Source organism: Anomaloglossus baeobatrachus, chromosome 4, assembly GCF_048569485.1.
Source record: "Anomaloglossus baeobatrachus isolate aAnoBae1 chromosome 4, aAnoBae1.hap1, whole genome shotgun sequence".
Taxonomy (NCBI): Eukaryota; Metazoa; Chordata; class Amphibia; order Anura; family Aromobatidae; genus Anomaloglossus; species Anomaloglossus baeobatrachus.
The window spans coordinates 252,820,256-252,843,277 of record NC_134356.1 but is presented as its reverse complement, the minus strand read 5'-3'; the positions used below and the strand labels follow the sequence as shown (position 1 = coordinate 252,843,277).

At 44.9% G+C, this 23,022-nt stretch overlaps 1 protein-coding gene across 1 annotated transcript in view; it reads right to left on the bottom strand.

Annotated features, from left to right (window-relative positions):
• The window catches only part of RLIG1 (RNA 5'-phosphate and 3'-OH ligase 1), a 55,873-nt gene continuing 32,851 nt past the window's right edge, over window positions 1–23,022 (bottom strand). Inside the window, exons 3-7 of the mRNA XM_075342432.1 lie at window positions 13,353–13,448; window positions 4,954–5,070; window positions 3,347–3,544; window positions 2,679–2,848; window positions 1–518 (exon numbers count right to left, since the gene is read on the bottom strand). Of these exons, the coding sequence (XP_075198547.1) occupies window positions 339–518; window positions 2,679–2,848; window positions 3,347–3,544; window positions 4,954–5,070; window positions 13,353–13,448 (761 nt within the window). The 3' untranslated portion in view covers window positions 1–338. The remainder of the gene's footprint in view (window positions 519–2,678; window positions 2,849–3,346; window positions 3,545–4,953; window positions 5,071–13,352; window positions 13,449–23,022) is intronic.

Below are 23,022 nucleotides of genomic sequence, written 5' to 3'. Positions count from 1 at the left end.
GTCGTTAATTTTTTTTTTATTTTAACAGGGATAAAGACAAATACCAAGATAAAATAATTTGTGAAGTTTAATAACTTTCCATTCTGGACATTCTTTAATGAATAACTAATATAATAATGTTTCCAACTCCCAGGAATGTGGGATGTAACACAGGAAATGTTGTCAGTCATTGTGAAAACATCCAGCAGCCTTGTGTGATGTTGGCTCCGTGTGGACATCTGTTCTGTTGACCAAGCAGAAGGTGCCATATGGTTATCATCTAGAAGTCTGACAATATGCACCATCATGCTTCACAAGCTGTCAACGCTTTTTTTTTTTTTCTCCATGAGGTGCTGTTTTCAGTCTAACAAAACGTCTTTTAATTTGTCATAACACAGAGTGTCTTTTTTTGAAAGTTGACCCAATAATGTGCTGGAATCCGCTTCATATTTACATAAATTCAATCTGATGGAAACTGGCTTCGAATTTAGGAGCGTGTCATTGAGCGGCCATTGTAATCCAAGGTGATGACGATGGAGCTAGAACAAAAAAGACCAAAAGATTACTTACTTCTGTTAGTTCCACCCCTTATTTAAGTTCTTACACATAGCAGCATCACTGGCTGAAAACTGCTCCACTAAAGAGAAAAATAATGAGTAAACTGATAGGATGCTATAGATGGACAGTTTTTTAGAAATCTTGGGAGAACATAGCAGTTTTTCCTTTTAAAGGGAAGGCGCAATAATACGCCAGCCCCTGTACAAGGGAGTATGCGGTCACTGTCCAACCATATTTCCTACACTGTAGCTGCCTCCTGCTGTGACCTGGGCATGTCCAAGGCACACCTGTGGAAGAAGATCAGCACCATCTTTGTGACGCCCTCTGCGAGCTTCACTTTCTCCCGGTCACTGCCCAGTGTTCAGTGTATGCGATTCAGAGCACAGCAGAGTAATCATCACACTGTGTGCTCTGAACACTGATTCAGCTCTGCTGTATCACTGTACAGTGTCTGCAGGAGGCTATACTGACATAGCAAAGCTGTGTATCAAATGTATATCATGTCATATATAGCACTGGGGAGTATCTAATACCCACCATCTGTGATACCCACCAAAGCCATTATTCTAATACCCATCACGCGTGATACTCCCCAGAGACATGTAACTAATACCGATCATTCGTGATACCCACCAGAGCCATGCTTCTAATACTGATCACTCGTGATAACCATCAGAGCCATGCACCTAATAATGATCATGTGTGATACCCACCAGAGCCATGCACCTAATACTGATCGTGTGATACCCACCAGAGCCATGCATCTAATACTGATCATGTGTGATGCCCCCAGAGCAATGTATCTAATGCCTACTATCTGTGATACCCCCCAGAGCTTTGTATAATACTGATCATGTGTGATACCCCCCAAAGCCATGTATCTAATATTGATCATGAGTGATACCTCGCCAGAGCCATGTGTCCAACGCCGATTATTCATGATATGCCCCAGAGACCTGTATTTAATGCCGATCATGCAGGATATGCCCCAGAGACATGTATCTAATGCTGATCATTCATCTGTTCTTTACTCACCCTCTCTGGGTCCAGAGTCAAGTCTCCGCTGCTGCTCAGTTTTTGTTATTGTCTGCTATGCTGAGATCACGTCGACAACACTCCAGTAAGTAAGCTCAGCAACTGAGCTCGCAAAACTGGCTGCAGACAACAACAGAAACTTAAGCAGCTGCAGAGACACGCGGTTATTTGTTTAATACACTTCACAACTGCGCCGTGGGACAGAACCCTCTTAAAAGCCCTTTTACCTCCTTTTATATTTGAATGGTAGAGTTTTGAATATGATGTCTCCTATAGCAAATAGCAGGAGGACTCCACAGCCCGTTGCCTTACAGAGACAGGTTTATAAAGAGGAGACAGAAATGCTTATTCTTCTAGGTCACTCATTTATGTCGCCTATAGCAGAGGTCCCCAACTCCAGTCCTCAAGGCCCACCAACAGTGCAGGTTTTTGGGATTTCCTTAGTATTGCACAGGTGTTAATGTAATTACCTGCCCAGGTGCTGGTTCCAACAGCAGTGCAATGCTAAGGAAATCCTGAAAACATGCACTGTTGGTGGGCCTTGAGGACTGGAGTTGGGGAACCCTGGCCTATAGCACCAGTACATGCTGCAATTTAAAAATGAATTTTTGAAAGAGAGGAAAACATGTAAACTGCGCTGAAACTACAAAACAAAGTGCAATTCCTCATCTGTTTTTGGTGTTTACCATCTGCTGAGCAGGGCAGATCAATGTGCCCCTGCACAGGACCTCACTGTCAGCTAGTGTAGATGACGTAGAACGTGTCATCCACACTAGCTTCAGAGGGACGACAAAGATGGCCTAAAGAGGCGGCGCGGTACCCGGAGAATGGAGACTCCCATCTGACCAGTCTGCTCCGCACCAACCATTAGGTAAGTATTATACACATCCAGTGACAGGTTCCCTTTAAGAAGCCATAATTGATAGTTGATATACAAGAATAGCACGTACTCTAGCAGACATGCATTCATTACATGGTCAGCCATTAGTATGGTTTTTGGAAGTTGGGCCTATGACAATTAACTTATCCCTTTTATTTACATGAAAATGGAAATGTCCTTGAAACTTGCCATAGTCTCCTAATGTATAGCTCCTCACTCAGCTTACCTTGTATAGAGATCCATCTTTGCAATGCCACACTATGCCTTCAATTTTCCCTTCTTGAGAATGTTCAAACCAAGACATGAGGCTGTTATGATCGAGAGCTTCTAGATCCTTTATTAGAAAAGTGCCATGAGGAACAAGGAGATGAATTGGATTCTTCTTATTACCAATGCCTGAAAAACAAAGTAATTGATGCACTTAATATACGAACATCTGTTATAGTGCATTGCTTGACTCCCAAAGAAGATGACTTAGTCTGTTGGCAGGATCACGTTGGGTAGAAAGCATAAAGTGTATGGGGGGTCCTCCTATCTCTCTCGACAGATGATTTGAATGAGAGGGATCCAGCTGGCTCCTTGCCCCCACAGCTGCACAGTATCTTGCAAGCTTTTTACACTGTAGTGGCAATTTATCAGTTTAATGGAGAGAAGTGTGTGGAATGCCAAAAAGATTATGGTCTATTGACAGTCCAGACATATTTAAGAATGTGACAGAATTTAGAGCCTCTGTGGTCAAACCATGTCTTTGGACGTAATTTCCACAAGACCGCAGTTTGGGTGGGAGCTTATAGCCAAAAAGTGACCTTGATTCTCTATCTAAATTAGCACTGATGTCTAGTTGCTACAACTTGGGATTCTTGCAAACAAATTGCTATTGACCAAAACACTTACCATATGGGTTTCCATTAATATTGGTTCCAACGAGTTCCAGTGTTTGCTCAAGAAGATCGGACAAATGCACAAGAGATATTTCCAAAGATCCAGGATCATCGGTCTTGGGTTTTAAAACTATGGCTACTCCTAAGGCATAATTTACTGCACACGAATGCCAGCAATACTGCTTATTGCCACTTTCCACAGGCACCCAACCTGATAGGGCAAAAAGAAAAGAAATTGTGTTCTGGGGACAATGAGAAGATAACTCCTGTGTAAAACAAAGTATGTATCGAAGACCACTCTCTCCCACCTACTGAGATGCCTGCACAAGTCTCAATCAACAATATAACTCCATCTCTGCTAATTTAAGGCAAATAGTATGGGAAATGAACAATTCCACATACATTTGTTAAACAGATTACTGCTTGAGTAAAGTAAAAGGGTCTCCAGATGTGATGATCGTATATATTATACTGGAGTCATGATTTTAGAAGAATCTAAAATGAAGGCATTTCTGAAGATTTACTGCAGTATAATAAAGTTATATTTTTTTAGTCAAATGAGAAATTAAAGAAATAGTTAGGCTAGTATTACACTTGCGTTGAACGGTATCCGTTGCATTGCGTTGTGTGACGGATGCAACGGATGTGTTGCATATAGTGGCACAACGGATGCTGCAAAACAACGGAATCCGTTTTTTTTTTTACAGTTACAGCTGATCGCTCCCAGTAGCCGGCCGCCGGGTGATCAGCTGATCGCTCCCTGCAGCCGGCCGCCGGGTGATCAGCTGATCGCTCCCTGCAGCCGGCCGCCAGGTGATCAGCTGAGCGCTGTCACTTGCCGGGTGATCAGCTGTGCGCTGTCACTTGCCGGCCGCCGGGTGATCAGCTGAGCGCTGTCACTTGCCGGCCGCCGGGCATGCCAGCGGGAGCGCTGTCACTTGCCGGCGGCCGGGCATGCCGGCGGGCGGGCGCTCAGCTGAGCGCTGTCACTTGCCGGCGGCCGGGCATGCCGGCGGGCGGGCATTCAGCTGAGCGCTGTCACTTGCAGACGGCCGGGCGCTCAGCTGAACGTTCGGCCACCACGAGCCAAAATAAAGTTTGTCGTTAAAAAAAAAAAAAAAAAAAAAAAAAGAAGAAGAGAAGAAGAGCATGCGCAGTGAAATTCAGAGGATTCCGCTGCTCAAAATAACGTTACATGCTGCGCTCCTCACGCTGGGCGGAAGCAACGGAGCGTCGCCGGTCCTTTTGGTACAATCAGTCAACCATACAAGTCTATGGGAAACAGCGGAATCCGTTAACGGATTCCGCTGTTTTCCAAAAGGGCGGATTGTAACGGAAGGAAAACAACGCAAGTGTGAAAGTACCCTTATTCTCAAATGGAAAGAACATATTCTGCAAGTTTATGAGAAAATATACTATAAATATGAAAAACTGTAAAGAAGTGATTGGACTGGTGACTTAGGAACCAGGATAGAACAATTTTGACTACAGTCTACATTTTTAAGAATCATGACTGCATCTAATCTAGAAACTAAAATTTTTTGCATGCTAAGTTACTTGAGAGATGAACACTGTGAGATGACCTCTCAATATTTAGTGTGTGAGCTTTTCTATAGGTACCTGGTATATGGCCATTTTCATCAGGGTATGGTTTGCCATTAAACTGGCTCACACCCTTTGCTGGAATCCAAAAATCTGGAACAACTTTGAAATCGCCATCGACATTCCAAACAAAGTCTAAAAATAATAATAATAAAAAAAACCTTATTACTTGTGTTCAGATGCTGCAAGTCACCCATATGGCTTGTGCACTATAAAATACTTGCTAAACTCTTTGGACTCACAAAAGAAATATAATGAGGTAAATTCATTAAACATTTTATGCCAAAAACTGAAGATAAAAATTGCACATTTTTGAGCAACTACATGTCGGCAACTTTTGCATTTTTCTACGCCACCTGTTAGTTTTGTGGTAGAAATGGGCATAACTTAGTAGAAGTGCTTAAGTGCCGGATTAAAGGGAACCTGTCACCAGATCTGGGGCCTATAAGCTGCGGCCACCACCAGTCGGCTCTTATATACAGTATTCTAACATGCTGTATATAAGAGCACAGGCCGGGGGTAGAACATAAAAATCACTTTATAATACTTACCTAAACGGTCGCTGCGGTGGAGTTGAGTCATATGGGTGTCTCCGTTCTCCGATGCTGGCGCCTCGTCTTTCGGCCATGTTTGTCATCCTTCTTCTGAAGCTGGGGTGCATGACGCATCCTACATCATACACACTCACCGGCATTGAGGTCCTGCGCAGGCGCACTTTGATCTGCCCTGAGCAGGTAAGATCAAAGTATTGTAGTGCATCTGCGCGGAATTGGCGAGTGTGTATGATGTAGGACGCGTCATGTACACAGGCTTCAGAAGGAGGACAAAGATGGTGGAAAGAGAAGCCGCCGACAGTGGAGAACGAAGACGCCCATATGACCCAACTCCCCTGAAACGACCGTTTAGGTATTATAAAGTGATTTTAACGTTCCACCCAGCAGCCTGGGCTCTTATATACAGCATGTTAGAATGCTGTATATAAGAGCCCACTGGTGGTGGCCGCAGCTTATAGGCACCAAATCTGCTGACAGGTTCCCTTTAAGCTTGCAAATTGAGCCATCTCCATTCATAGCAGGTGTCGGTTCCACATACGGTGGGTGTTATACAACTGCTCTAATAAAAGAGAATAGCAGTAAAATGATCAAAGATTCATGCCGTCTAGGAGGACTAAAAAATTGGTTTTAAAACATATAAAAGAGTCTGTATAACCCTCCTTTCCAAGTTAAAAAATTAAAGGGGCTGTCCAATACTTTTATACTGATGGCTTATCCTTAGGATAGGTCATCAACATCAGAATGCCCCCTGCCTATCAGCGTTCATGGTGCTGATCAAACGTGATTCAGTTGTGGACTGCACAGCAAAAATACGTCAATGGGCTCAGCTGGACACTATACATCCAACCATATTTGAATGTATAAACGTGGATTAGCAGTACTCTGCTGCAGTCACTATACTGAATACTATACTGGAGATCTTCTGTTTCGCTCCGGAACAGCTGATCAATGGGAAGGTGCTGGGTGTTGCATCCACTCTGATCTGGTACTGATGAATTATTTTAAGGATAGGCCATCACTATAAGGGCGCTTTTCCACTTGCGATATTGGTGCGAGTGTGATCCGATAAAAAAAAAAATTGGATTGCACTCGCACCAGTGTTAATCAATGAGTTTTCTCTGTCCTGTTTTTTCTCCACACGAATTGTGCTCTCGGTGCAATCGCAGCATGCTGTGTTTTGCAAAGCGTCTCGGCTCACGTGTGTGTAAAATCGCACTGCACTTGCATGTTATGCGAGTGTAGTGCGGTGAACGCAGAGACAGACAATGGAGGAGATGGTTTATTATACAAAAAGCTAAAACAGACTCATAGACATAAAAACATACAATGTCTCAGCTGGATTCAACCAATAAGGGTTGCAATATATAATTCATCCTTCTTTCACGATTCGATACCTATTTCCCCTCATCAATAAATTCCTCAGAGGGAAAAATTGCAATTTTTCAAAGGTTTATAAATACTTCATACCATTATTCACATTATATATACATTTTTTATAAATACCTATTGAACTCACCGTCACACAGTGGTTTAGGAGCTGAATACAGAGACAAAAAGATATTTCGTCTCTATATCTAGTTCCAACCCCTATCCAGTTTTAGAGACCAAATAAACACACTTATGATAATGTCATCCCTGGTCACTCTTTTTGATATTTTTGACCGCTACTCGACATCCAAATCACATCCTCAACTGGTCAATTGAACAGAGGAAAAGACAGGGATAACTTTTTTTAAAAAAGCACATCCTGGAATACCCTAGGTTATTCCTAACAGAACCAACACCCAATATGTAGTGCAAACTCATCTACCGAACTGTTATTTTAGATACCATGCACCCTATAGAATGCCAAAGGTCATTCTCTACAGAACAGAGACCTAATATCGGCCCGAGGCCATCATCTGAACTGTTAGAAAAAAGATTTTTTTCAGCAAAGCAACAAACACATATATGCCAAAGATAATACAGAATAAAAAGTCCAGTAACCATAATTTGTTCCTTAATAGGATTCTTGATAGATGAAATATTTATCACATATCCACTTGAGATTATCATATAAAATAATATCCTTCTTCATAGAGGTAGTTGATTTCAGACATGTGAAATGTCACAGGTTCCTTTTGGTAATGGTTAGACACTCTGTGCTTGATAGCTTCACAATCTTGGGATACAATTTACACCTTACACCTCGACGCGTTTCCCCCCTTGTATGATATAGCCAAAGGGTTCATCAGGAGGTTTTATTGATCCATGAGTTTAATATCAATATTCAATATGGATCTAAAAGAGGAAGAGATAAATATATACAATCTCTCAGTATAGATAAAAAACGCTTCCTAACATACACATAAGAAGACTACACCACCAAGATCTTACTCAAAATGAGGCTATAAATGATCCCATTAGATACCAATTGCCCCATTCCGTATACATATTCCCTACATCAAAACAGGTCTACTCCTTACAAATGGAAAGGAGAGCACAAATATGTATGCATATACCTGGATCAGTAACCCCAAGAACAATCATATAAACCAAGTCAGTCAGCTGATTTTAAAAAAAACAATAGATATAGACAATGTCACTTACCCCAAAATCACCTCAGATAAAGTATGGTATGCCAAACCGGACCACTACAGCAATCGTTTAGGGGTCCAAGTAAGATGAGACAGTAGAAACTGGCAAAACGCCATGATAGCCTCCGTCCCAGAAAATCCCCAAATGAGGACACCAGCACGCCAACCAGCAACCATGCGGCAACCTTTTAAATGAGTGCGGGAGCCATTACATTTCCGGTCCCAGCCGCCTCCCATCATTCATTGCGACCGCGCACACGCGCAGTCACGTCATTCACCCTGCTTCATACACAAACCTGATGTCACTTCCCATATATCTCAACAAAGCCACCGCGCTTGCGCAAACCTGCGCCAACCACGCAGCCGCCCATATTCTCAAAGCGGCATAACGAAGGTTCCCATAGCGCAGCGCCGCGCATGCGCCCGAAGCGTATACCTCATCAAAGCCACCGCGCTTGCGCAAACCTGCGCCATCCACGCAGCCGCCCATATTCTCCAAGCGGCACCACGAAGGTTCCCATAGCGCAGCGCCGCGCATGCGCCCGAGGCATAAGATATACACAGGCGGAATTCACCATGAAATAATGGTGAATAGGTTCGATTGGTCAGAACGTCGGAATCTATGTCGATAAAATATTGCGGCCTTTTGTTGTATCACTGTCCACATACTTAAGAGATACATCGGACCTTCTATTGAAATTGGAGGGGCTGACAGTGGATCGGGGAACGTTCTTGGCGTCGGTCGACGTGGAGGCGCTCTATAGTAGTATCGTGCATGAGAAGGGTTTACAAGCTGTCCGATTCTATCTATCTGGGAGGGCCGTCCACTTTGGCCGGCACAATGATTTTGTCCTCGATCTACTGTCATTTGTCTTGCACCATAACTATTTTTTATACGGCGGTAAGTACTTCCATCAACTCAGGGGGACTGCGATGGGCTGCTCATGTGCGCCCAGCTATGCAAATCTCCTCCTGGGTTGGTGGGAGGAAACCGTCGTATTTTCTGGGGAATATAAATGGTGGCAAGATAAGATAAGTGCGTGGTACAGATATATAGACGACATTTTGATCATCTGGACTGGGACTAGGGATGAAATTGTGCAAATGGTGGAGGAACTAGGTGTGAACAGTTTTAATCTAAGATTCACATACGAGATAGACCAGCAGAAAATATCGTTCCTTGATCTTCTTATCTCATTGGATGAGAAAGGCTCTATTCACACAACCATATTTAGGAAACCTACATCAACTAATAGTTTATTGCGATGGGAGAGTCATCACCCCCTGCCCCTTCGGAAGGGTATTCCAAAGCGACAATACCTTAGAGCAAGGCGCAACTGTTCTGAGATTAACTCTTTCAAATTGGAGGCTTCCTATTTGAGGGAAAGATTTAGAAACAGAGGGTATCCTGAGATGGCCCTGAATGGAGCTTTTCAACATGCTCTCCATAAACAGAGGAGTTCCCTGCTAGTCCCAAATACACAGAGAATTAACCCGGATGAAATCAGGGTTATTGGTACTTATAATGTGCAGGCGGAACGAATTTTTGGAATTTTGAGGAGACACTGGGGCATTTTGAAGGTGGATGAATCTATAGGAGATAATATCTCGGAGGTCCCCAGGATAACTTTCAGGAGAGGTAGGTCATTAGCAGACCGATTGGTGCATAGCCACTATAAGTAACCACTATCGAAGGGGACGTGGCTGAACCGTCGGATTTGCAGCACTTTTAGATGTGGTAGATGCCACTTCTGTGGTTGGATTAATGTTTCTAAGTATTCGGTCAGTGTAGCTACAGGAAATAAGTATTTTCTGAGGGACTTTGCAAATTGCCTGACAAAAGGGATAGTATATGTGGCAACATGTACATGCCCAAAGAACTATGTTGGGAAAACGCGACGTGAATTTCGAAGGCGTATAGGGGATCATTTGGGGGATATCCGGCACAAACGGGATACCCCCATATCCCGTCATATTTGGGAAAATCATGGAGGTGACTCAGGCGTACTTAAATTTGAGGTCCTAGAAGTAATCATACAAAGTGAAAGAGGAGGGAATTGGGACAATAAGATTCTTAGGAAAGAAACGGAATGGATTTTTCGTTTGGGGTCGGTACAACCAATGGGTCTTAATGAAAACCTAACATATGGGTGTTTTCTGGATTGATCTATATTGGGATGTGATATATTTGGGGATGATTTGAGATGGTTCCACTGGGGGGGGAGGGTGTTTTCTTCCTTTACTGGCTTTAGTGTAGGTCCGGTGATATTGGAAAGACTAGAGGAGGTTAGATTGAATGATAACCTTCTTAATATAAACCCCCATTATTGGGTTTGGTTTTTATCAATAATAATAGTAAGCTAAAGGTCAATAATTGGTAAAGAGAGGGGTGGAAAGTGTAGGTTTAATAATGTTGGTTGGGGTAGGAATGCTCCCGTTTCTTTGGAATTGGCCCTTTATTAATTATAATTACTACATCAATATATGTATGCAGTAAGGCCCCTTGAATTTAAGCATTTTTTCTTCTATATCCTTAAATTTTAGTCAGTTAGTAAGCATTAACCCTCTATATGTGACCCTTTTTGCTATGTGGAATTTTGTTTCATGGTGAATTCCGCCTGTGTATATCTTATGCCTCGGGCGCATGCGCGGCGCTGCGCAATAGGAACCTTCGTGGTGCCGCTTGGAGAATATGGGCGGCTGCGTGGTTGGCGCAGGTTTGCGCAAGCGCGGTGGCTTTGATGAGGTATATGCTTCGGGCGCATGCGCGGCGCTGCGCTATGGGAACCTTCGTTATGCCGCTTTGAGAATATGGGCAGCTGCGTGGTTGGCGCAGGTTTGCGCAAGCGCGGTGGCTTTGATGAGATATACGGGAAGTGACATCAGGTTTGTGTATGAAGCAGGGTGAATGACGTGACTGCGCGTGTGCGCGGTCGCAATGAATGATGGGAGGCGGCTGGGACCGGAAATGTAATGGCTCCCGCACTAATTTAAAAGGTTGCCGCATGGTTGCTGGTTGGCGTGCTGGTGTCCTCATTTGGGGATTTTCTGGGACGGAGGCTATCATGGCGTTTTGCCAGTTTCTACTGTCTCATCTTACTTGGACCCCTAAACGATTGCTGTAGTGGTTCGGTTTGGCATACCATACTTTATCTGAGGTGATTTTGGGGTAAGTGACATTGTCTATATCTATTGTTTTTTTTTAAAATCAGCTGACTGACTTGGTTTATATGATTGTTCTTGGGGTTACTGATCCAGGTATATGCATACATATTTGTGCTCTCCTTTCCATTTGTAAGGAGTAGACCTGTTTTGATGTAGGGAATATGTATACGGAATGGGGCAATTGGTATCTAATGGGATCATTTATAGCCTCATTTTGAGTAAGATCTTGACGGTGTAGTCTTCTTATGTGTATGTTGGGAAGAGTTTCTTATCTATACTGAGAGATTGTATATATTTCTCTCTTCCTCTTTTAGATCCATATTGAATATTGATATTAAACTCATGGATCAATAAAACCTCCTGATTAACCCTTTGGCTCTATCATACAAGGGGGGAAACGTGTCGAGGTGTAAGGTGTAAATTGTATCCCAAGATTGTGAAGCTATCAAGCACAGAGTGTCTAACCATTACCAAAAGGAACCTGTGACATTTCACATGTCTGAAATCAACTACCTCTATGAAGAAGGATATTATTTTATATGATAATCTCAAGTGGATATGTGATAAATATTTCATCTATCAAGAATCCTATTAAGGAACAAATTATGGTTACTGGACTTTTTATTCTGTATTATCTTTGGCATATATGTGTTTGTTGCTTTGCTGAAAAAATCTTTTTTCTAACAGTTCAGATGATGGCCTCGGGCCGATATTAGGTCTCTGTTCTGTAGAGAATGGCCTTTGGCATTCTATAGGGTGCATGGTATCTAAAATAACAGTTTGGTAGATGAGTTTGCACTACATATTTGGTGTTGGTTCTGTTAGGAATAACCTAGGGTATTCCAGGATGTGCTTTTTTAAAAAAAGTTATCCCTGTCTTTTCCTCTGTTCAATTGACCAGTTGAGGATGTGATTTGGATGTCGAGTAGTGGTCAAAAACATCGAAAAGAGTGACCAGGGATGACATTATCATAAGTGTGTTTATTTGGTCTCTAAAACTGGATAGGGGTTGGAACTAGATATAGAGACGAAATATCTTTTTGTCTCTGTATTCAGCTCCTAAACCACTGTGTGACGGTGAGTTCAATAGGTATTTATAAAAAATGTATATATAATGTGAATAATGGTATGAAGTATATATAAACCTTTGAAAAATTGCAATTTTTCCCTCTGAGGAATTTATTGATGAGGGGAAATAGGTATCGAATCGTGAAAGAAGGATGAATTATATATTGCAATGTATCTACCCCCTTATTGGTTGAATCCAGCTGAGACATTGTATGTTTTTATGTCTATGAGTCTGTTTAGCTTTTTGTATAATAAAGGAATTTTTTAAAAAGTTGGGGTTTATAATATATTTTTGAGATAGAATTGACCCCTGGAATATATCAAATTGAATTTGAAAAGACAATGGAGGAGATGGGAGTAAGTGCTCCCTCCCTCTTCTCTGTAGCTGTGATATAATGCGATATCAAGATCGCATCTCAGTCGCATGACCCTCGGCTGCCACCCGCAGCTCTCGCATCGGAAGCGGTACACAAGTGGAAAAGAGCCCTAAAAGTATTGAACAACTAGTTTAAGAATACAAAGAAACTAAAAATGGACATATTTTGTATCACTGTGTAAGTAAAAGTTTGCTCAAAATATAAATCAGTACAGTAAACCTCATGAAGAAAAACAAACTCCAGACTTGCTACGTTTCGTTGAGAATTTTTTAGTTAAAAAAAAGAAAAAAATTAGAACTATGCAAGTGTGATATTACCTCAATCATAATGACTAGAAGAATCATGTTATCAGGTCATTTATACTGCAAAATGAACACCATAAAAAAGAAAAACGCAAAAAAAGTTACGGCTCTCGGAAGAAGGGTAAGAAAACAAAAAGCACAATAATTTGGTAAATTGTGTTGAAAAAACCATAAGACTACAGCCTAATAATATAGAATTATACAGTATTGGGCCTGTCCTATGCAGACAGTCTATGCAAGTCTCCAGTAAAGCAAAATTTATTGTAACGAACAAGACAACCACTTTTACACTTTAGGACAAATGCACTCCGGAATATTCAATGGTAATGGTAACATGTAAATTAATATTGCCACTGGTAAATCAACAGCACAAACCTTTGGAGTTTCCTTTTGAATAGAGATATTTTTTAAACCTCTTTTCTGCCTGTTTTGTTGGCTTCCTATCATATCGGGCCCACAGGTATGGGAGACCTATTGAGTAGACATTGTGGAAAAGTCATGAGTGACACAAACATTTCACATAAAATAAGCAAACAAAGCACTATACAAATATCATGGTTTTCATCGGTCAAGCTCCTGATAGAAGCAGGGTACAATAGATAGGGTTGTCAGTGATCGGCCTCACAGTCTTCTAGATCGTTTCCTAATTCTCCCCTGGCTCTTCTCTCTAGGACAGCTCATGTAAGAAAACCAGTAAGTTGAGTAAATAGACCCTAATGTTTCTAGTATCTCGACTAGTGAAACTATCTGCAGTCTGCCCACTCCACTGTATGTGTAGACCCATTTATGAGCAGCTCGGCCTAGAGCAGGGGGGAGATATTTTATGAGGATAGATAACTAGTATTTCATTTCTATAAACCTCTGATTTTTTGTGTTTAGGAGTGTCACATGTGATTCCAATCAGTGACAGACAGCTGTATGCACACTAAAGACCCCAATACTTATTACATTAAAGTTGGATAAACCCACTGATATCACAGCCTAATGTGTAGGAGGACTCCTGACTAGCCCCCAACAGATAACGCTAAGGAAGGAAGAATCCGGACTATCTTTTGGTCCGAAAGAGACAAGCCACTGACAGAGAAGTCTGACATCAGAATCAGAATTATAATATTATATTATATTATATATATTATTTTTTTATATATATATATATATATATATATATATATATATATATATATATATATATATATATATATATATATATATTCTCAAAAAAAGAGTGAATTTCCACTTTTTATTTGTTACATGCCATTCTCAAGCAGTGCTGGCTCTCCCTCTTTTATACATTATGGTATAAACCCAGCGTTTAAAACCAGAGAGAGAGCTCAATCCTCATAATGGCATTTATTACCGTCTACACGAGTACATGTAATTCCAAATGAGAACATCAACAAAATATCAATTTTTAAACTGATAATAAAGAAAAAGGAATATAAAAACAGCAGTGTCTGTATTGTCATTTACAAACTCCAATATTTACAGTCTAAACTGAAATGTGTTTCCAGACTTCGCTTTCCTGTTAACCCTTTCACCCCTAAGCCTGGTTTTTACCTTCACGACCGGGCTATTGTGTTTCAATTCTGCCCAGTGTCACTATGAGGTTATAACTCTGGAACGCTTCAATGGATCCCAGTGATTCTGAGATTGTTTTTTGTGGCATATTGTACTTCATGATAGTGGTAAATTTAAGACAATATTTTTTGCATTTATTTGTGAAAATATTGCAAAATTTTTAAAATTTTCCAATATTCAAAATTTGAATTTTTATGTATTTAAATCTGAGAGTTATGTCAGACAACATACCGTATTTTTTGCTTTATAAGACGCACCGGATTATAAGACGCACCCCAAATTTAGACATAAAAAAGGTAAAAAAATAAAAATGGGGTCCGTCTTATACTTCGGTGCTGTCTTACCGGAGGTGGGCAGCAGTGGTGGTGAAGCGGGGTCACAGGAGGCAGAGGTTGTGCTGGTAGGCGCGGCGGGTCAGTGGCGGTGGGGTCCGTGGTGGCAGGTGCGGAGGGGTCCATGGTGGCAGGTGCGGCGGGGTCCGTGGTGGCAGGTGCGGCGGGGTCCGTGGTGGCAGGTGCGGCGGGGTCCGTGGTGGCAGGTGCGGCGGGGTCCGTGGTGGCAGGTGCGGCGGGGTCCGTGGTGGCAGGCGTGGCGGGGTCCGTGGTGGCAGGCGCGGCGGGGTCCGTGGTGGCAGGCGCGGCGGGGTCCGTGGTGGCGGCAGCAGCGAAGGCGGGTGAGTGGGGCAGCAGGCCGGTGTGGTGAGTGTCCCAGTGTCCACGGTCCTGGTTCAAATGATGGCACCTGGAGTGGCGCATGCGCAGATGGAGCTCTCATCCAAGGGCTTCATCTGCGCACGTGCTGACTCCCGGAGCGGCACGTGCGCAGATGGAGCTCTCATCCAAGGGCTTCATCTGCGCACGCGCTGACTCCCGGAGCGGCACGTGCGCAGATGGAGCTCTCATCCAAGAGCTTCATCTGCGCACGCACCTGCTCCCGGTGCCATCTATTGAAACTGGGACCGCGGACACACTGGGTAACCTGCTGCACAGCCGCCCGCACACACATAGTGGCAGCCAGCAGGCAGCCTGCCCACCCGCACAGAGAGGCAGCCGGCACCGTCAGGCACCCGGCTGCTGCCCGCACACAGGCACCCGGCTGCTGCCCGCACGTAGGCACAGGCACCTGACTGCCGCCCGCACGCAACCACAGGTACCCGGCTGCCACCCGCACACAAGCACAGGTACCCGGCTGCCAGCCGCACGCAAGCACAGGTACCTGGCCGCCGATCGCCGCACAGACAGGACCCTAGGTAAAGCTATATTCGGATTTTAAGACGCACCCCTCATTTTCCTCCCAAATTTTTGGGAGGAAAAGTGCGTCTTAATCCGAAAAATACGGTAGTTACTAAATAATATTTCCCACATGTCTACTTTACATCAGCGCAATTTGTGATCTATAATTTTTTGGTAAGGAAGTTTATCAGTAATTTTTAATTTTTTCCAACAGACTTTACAAAACCATTTTTTTAGGGACTACTTCACATTTGAAGTGACTTTGAGGGTCCTAGGTGACAGAAAATACCCAAAATTGACACCATTCTAAAAACTGCACCCCTCACACTGCTCAAAACCCCATCCAAGAAGTTTATTAACCCTATAAGAGCTTTAAAAGAACTGAACCAATGTAATTCAAATGTTTTTATTGATTTTGCAAGTTAAAATGGGGAGACATGAGTTGGGATAGCTTGGGGTAACAGTAGGAAAAAAAGGGGTCATGGTGATATAGGGTTAACCGGGGAGTAACAAAGCAATTTACATACAGAGATCAGAGGTTTTTTTACACTTGGTTAACAGTTCTGTCAACCTGGTGAGTTTTTTGCAGTTACAATGCATGCATTAAGTGAGTTTGGATATATAATGGCATACAGTAAGTTTTTAGTCCTAGTCAATGGTTTCCTTTATGTGTAGTTGTGTGAATGTTTTGATCTAGGGGAGCCACTTTTGGTTGTATTTTTTGTAGTTGTGTAGAAGGAAAAAATGATAATTTTACTTTTTCCTACAAAAATGTTACTTTAACCCCAAATTTTTGCATTTTCCCAAGGGTAAAGGGTACTTTACACACTGCAACATCGCTAGCGATCTCGTTAGCGATGTGAAATTCTAGATCGCAAGTGCGATTTTTCGAGATCGCACATGCGTAAAATGACCTATGTGCGACCTCGAAAGATCGCACTTGCGATCTAGAATTTCACATCGCTAACGAGATCGCTAGCGATGTTGCAGTGTGTAAAGTACCCTTAATAAGAGAAAATGCACCATACAATTTGTTGAACAATTTGATGCCCCACATGTGGTGAAAATCTCCTGGTTGGGAGCACAGCAGAGCTCGGATGAGAAGAAACGCCATTTAAATTTCTGAATGCAAATTAGCTGGAATCGTTAGCGGACAAGATGTCGCGTTTGGAGAGCCTCTGATGTGCGTAAACAGTGGAGCTCCCAGAAGTGACCCCATTTTGGACTAGACACCTAAAGGAACTTATCTAGATGTTTGGTGAGCACCTTGAACCCCCAAGGTGTTTCACAGAATTTTTCAACATTGAGCAGTGAAAATGAAAAAATACATTTTTACCACAGAAATGTTGTTTTAACCTCAAATCTTTCATTTTCACAAGGGTAACAGATCATGACTAAAGTGTGCTTTACACGCTGCGACATCGCTACCGATATATCGTCGGTGGTCACATCGTTAGTGACACACATCCGGCGCCGTTAGCAACATCACAGCGTGTGACACCAAGGAGCGACGATCAACGAGTGCAAAAACGTGAAAAATCATTGCTCGTTGACATGTCGTTCATTTCCTTAATATCGTTGCTGCTGCAGGTACGATGTTGTTCGTCGTTCCTGCGGCAGCACACATCACTATGTGTGACATCGCAGGAACGACGAACATCTCCTTACCTGCGTCCACCGGCAATGAGGAAGGAAGAAGGTGGGCGGCATGTTCCGGCCGCTCATCTCCGCCCCTCCTCTGCTATTGGACAGCTGCCGTGTGACGTTGCTGTGATGCCGCACAAACCGCCCCCTTAGAAAGGAGGCGGATCGCCGGCCAGAGCGACATCACAGGGAAGGTAAGTCCGTGTGACGGGTGTTAGCGATGTTGTGCGCCACGGTCAGCGATTTGCCCGTGTCGTACAACCGACGGGGCGGGTACGCTCGCTAGCGATATCGGTACCACTATCGCAGCGTGTAAAGTACCCTTAAGGACGATCGCGTCTGAAACACGTAGACTGAAGGAGTTATGTTTTACTCTTTTAAACTTATGGAATAAAATTTGAAGTTTTATTTTTACTTCGAAATTCACCATGGATGTTTTGTGCTGGGGTTCCGCCTTTCCTTGATTATTTACAGCCTCTTCAGTCCTGCGAGCACTGTCCGCATTCTCATCCTGGAATTTGCGTTATGGTGGTGAGCTGAAACACTTTTTATTTTAACAGGAGAAAATGCACTGTTCAATTCGTTGTGCAATGTCTCCTGAGTATGCGGGTACCTCACATGTGGTGGAAATCAACTGTTTGGGCACACGCCAAGGCTCGGAAGGGAAGGAGCACCGTTTAAATGCAAAATGAGCTGAAATCATTGGTGGACGCCATGTCGCGTTTGAAGAGCCCCTGACTGCCTAAACAGTGGAGTTCCCCTCCCATTGACCTTATTTTGGAAACTAGACCCCTCAAAAGATGTTTAGTGAACACCTTAAACTCCCAGGTGCTTCATAGAATTTTAGAACATTGAGCTGTGAAAATGAAAAAATACATGTTTAAATCACAAAAATGTTGCTTTAACCCCAAATTGTTTCCTTTTCACAAGGGTAACAGGACAAAACGGACCATATAATTTGTTGTGCAATTTTTCCTCAGTTTACCAATAGCCCATATGCGGTTGAAAACTACTTTTCAGGCACTATGCCAAGTGAAGGGATGTTGTGACACATTGGAGTTCAGATTTAGTTGGAATGGTTTGAGTGTGCAATGTCACATTGACAGAGCCCCTGAGGTTCCAGAACAGCAGAAACTTCACACAAGTGACCCCATTTTACAAACTGCACCTCTCAATGAATTATTGTACGGGTGCAGTGAGCATATTCATACCACAGGTTTGTCAAAATATTTTATACTATTGGGAGATAAAGAAAAAATAATTACATTTTTACTACTAAAGAAGGGAATTTTGTTACTTACCGTAAATTCCTTTTCTTCTAGCTCTTATTGGGAGACCCAGACGATTGGGGTATAGCTACTGCCCTCTGGAGGCCACACAAAGCACTACATTAAAAGTGCAAGGCCCCTCCCCCTCTGGCTATACCCCCCCGTGGTATCACGGGTTCTCCAGTTTTAGTGCCAAAGCAAGAAGGAGGAAGCCATTAACTGGTTTAAACAAATTAACTCCGAATAACATCGGAGAACTGAAAAACCGTTCAACATGAACAACATGTGTACCCGCAAACAACAAAAAAACATCCCGAAGGACAACAGGGCGGGTGCTGGGTCTCCCAATAAGAGCTAGAAGAAAAGGAATTTACGGTAAGTAACAAAATTCCCTTCTTCTTCAGCGCTCTATTGGGAGACCCAGACGATTGGGACGTCCAAAAGCTGTCCCTGGGTGGGTAAATAAATACCTCATGTTAGAGCTGCAAAACAGCCCTCCCCTACGGGGGTGTCACTGCCGCCTGCAGGACTCTTCTACCTAAGCTGGCATCCGCCGAAGCATAGGTATGCACCTGATAATGCTTGGTGAAAGTGTGCAGACTGGACCAGGTAGCTGCCTGGCACACCTGTTGAGCCGAAGCCTGGTGACGTAATGCCCAGGACGCACCCACGGCTCTGGTTGAGTGGGCTTTTAGCCCTGAAGGAACCGGAAGCCCCGCAGAACGTTAGGCCTCTAGAATTGGTTCTTTGATCCATCGAGCCAGGGTGGCTTTAGAAGCCTGCAACCCTTTGCGCGGACCAGCGACAAGGACAAAAAGTGCATCGGCACGGCGTATGGGCGCCGTGCGGGAAATGTAGATTCTGAGTGCCCTCACCAGATCTAGCAAACGTAAGTCCTTTTCATACCGGTGAACCGGATGAGGACAAAACGAAGGCAAGGAGATATCCTGATTAAGATGAAAAGAGGATACGACCTTAGGAAGAAACTCCGGAATAGGGCGCAGCACAACCTTGTCCTGGTGGAACACCAGGAAGGGAGCCTTGGATGACAGAGCTGCCAGCTCAGACACTCGCCGAAGCGATGTGATCGCAACAAGAAACGCCACTTTCTGCGACAGCCGAGAAAAGGAAACTTCCTTCAGAGGCTCGAAGGGCGGCTTCTGGAGAGCAACTAGTACCCTGTTCAGATCCCATGGATCTAACGGTCGCTTGTACGGGGGCACAATATGACAGACCCCCTGCAGGAACGTGCGCACCTTAGGAAGACGTGCTAGACGCTTCTGAAAAAACACGGATAGTGCCGAAACTTGCCCTTTAAGGGAGCTGAGCGACAAGCCCTTTTCTAACCCCGATTGCAGGAAGGAAAGAAACTTGGGTAATGCAAATGGCCAGGGAGACACTCCCTGAGCAGAGCACCAGGATAAGAAAAATCTTCCACGTCCTGTGGTAGATCTTAGCAGAATTCGACTTTCTAGCTTGTCTCATTGTGGCAACCACTCCTTGAGATAATCCTGCAGATGCTAGGATCCATGACTCAATGGCCACACAGTCAGGTTCAGGGCCGCAGAATTCCGATGGAGAAAACGGCCCTTGAGACAGTAAGTCTGGTCGGTCTGGTAGTGACCCCGGTCGGCCGACCGTGAGATGCCACAGATCCGGATACCACGATCTCCTCGGCCAGTCTGGTGCGACGAGTATGACGCGGCTGCAATCGGATCTGATTTTTGCGCAGTACTCTGGGCAAGAGTGCCAGAGGTGGAAACACATATGTGAGCCGGAACTGCGACCAATCTTGCACTAAGGCGTCTGCCGCCAGAGCTCTGTGATCGCGCGATCGTGCCATAAATGCCGGGACCTTGTTGGTGTGCCGAGACGCCATTAGGTCGACATCCGGCACCCCCCAGCGGCAACAGATTCCCTGAAACACGTCCGGGTGAAGGGACCATTCCCCCGCGTCCATGCCCTGGCGACTGAGGAAGTCTGCTTCCCAGTTTTCTACGCCCGGGATGTGAACTGCGGATATGGTGGATGCTGTGTCCTCCACCCACATGAGGATTCGCCGGACTTCCTGGAAGGCTGCTGACTGCGTGTCCCTCCTTGGTGGTTGATGTATGCCACCGCTGTGGAGATGTCCGACTGGATTCGGATCTGCTCTCTTTCTAGCCACTTCTGGAAAGCTAATAGGGTAAGATACCCTGCCCCGATTTCCAGAACATCGATCTGAAGGGTGGACTCCTGCTGAGTCCACGTCCCCTGAGCCATGTGGCGGAGACAAACTGCTCCCCACCCCGACAGACTCGTATCTGTCGTGACCACTGCCCAGGATGGGGGCTATGACAATGAGGTGGGAATAAGCCACTATTGCAGAGAGTCCTCGGCCGTCAGGGAAAGGGAGACTTCCCGTCCAGGGAGGTTGACTGCCCATCCCATTGGCGGAGAATGTCCCATTGCCGTTGGCGCAGATGAAACTGCGCAAAGATAACTGCCTCGATGGCTGCCACCATCTTCCTTAGGAAGTGCATGAGGCGCCTTAAGGGGTGCGACTGGCCTTGAAGGAGAGACTGCACCTCTGTCTGCAGTGAACGCTGCTGGTTCAGCGGAAGCTTCACTATGGCTGATAGAGTATGAAACTCCATGCCGAGATACGTTAGTGATTGAGTCGGAGACAGATTTGACCTTGCCAAATTGATGATCCACCCGAAAGTCTGGAGAGTCTCCAGCGAAACATTCAGGCTGCGTTGGCATGCCTCGAGGGAGGGTGCTTTGACGAGTAGATCGTCCAAGTACGGGATCACCGGGTGTCCCTGAGAGTGCAAGACTGCTACCACTGCTGCCATGACCTTGGTGAACACCCGTGGGGCTGTCGCCAGACTGAATGGCAGAGCTACGAACAGAAGATGTTCGTCTCCTATCACAAAACGTAGAAAACGTTGGTGCTCCGTAGCAATTGGCACGTGGCGATAGGCATCTTTGATGTCTGTTGAGGCAAGGAAGTCTCCTCGAGACATTGAGGCAATGACGGATCGGAGGAATCCCATCCGGAACCGCCTGGCGTTCGCATGCTCGTTGAGCAGTTTCAGAACCAGAACAGGACGGAAGGGACCGTCCATTTTTGGAGCCCCAAAGAGATTGGAGTACAAACCCTCGCCCTCGTTCCTGAGGGGGGCCAGGGATCTCCACTCCTTCTGCTCTTAGAGCGTCCACCGCCTGCAGCAGGGCATCTGCTCGGTGGAGAGGTGGGGCCGTTCTGAAGAATGGAGTCGGAGGACGAGAACAGAACACTGTCCTGTGCACGTGAGCACAATGTCCGTCACCCACCAGTCAGTGACCTGTGGCAGCTAAATGTCGCCAAAGGCGGGGGAGTCTGCCATCAACCGCGGATGCGGAGAGAGAGAGAGAGAGAGAGCTGAGAGTCCTGAGGAGACCGCCTTGGTAGCGGTTCCTCCGACTGCCTTCCTTGGGCGAGATTGAGCCCGGCCGGAATCTGAGCCCGTCTGAGGTTTTGTAGCCCTTTTGCACGAGGACAATTGGGACCTGCCGGAGCTTGGGAAGGACCGAAACCTCGACTGTACTTTTAGGACAGTATTAACAGGGTAAGTCGCAGTGCAGACATTGCGTACAGATGTCCCTGTTCAAGGTCCGCTGCGCAAGAACAGCAGAAAAGGTTAGGTTGCCAATACGGCTGTGGATGCCGGAGCAACCGACACGCCGATAGCCTCCTAGACAGATTTCAACCAGAGTCCATCTGTCTGTGAATGGCATCTTGAAGTGAAGCCCCATCTCCATATGCAAGCCTGGAGATTGGAGAATCCACCTTTGGACCCTGGGTCCCGCGCTGACCACGTCAGGGGAAAAAAGGGATAACGTGTATCCTAAAAACGTTTGGAGAAGACGCTTATCTGGTAAGCGTGGTGTTCCTGGACTGCTTCTCTGAAGTCAGCGTGGCCAGAAAAACACTCAATATCTGCGTGAGACACTGAAATGGAACTTCTCCTGTTCGTCTCCTATCTCCACTGGTGGAGCTGAGGGAGAAAGATCCAACCTTCCATTGATGGACGGTATAGGATCATTCCGTATGACGTTACCACCCGGTGTATCCGGATTGAGAGCGATGTCAGTATCAAAGCCCTGAAGAACTGCCTTTTGGTCAAGTAGATTGCCCATGGGTGCAAGTCTCTATATTATGACTACTCCGTCCCTGTCCATGGACAGAGTTGACAGGAGGTTTCTTTGGCCCCAACTAGTAGAGCCCCGGCAGACGAAGTGCTAGAGACCCCGGCAGACCTACAGGGGAGCATGCACACAATGGGACGGTGTCATGAA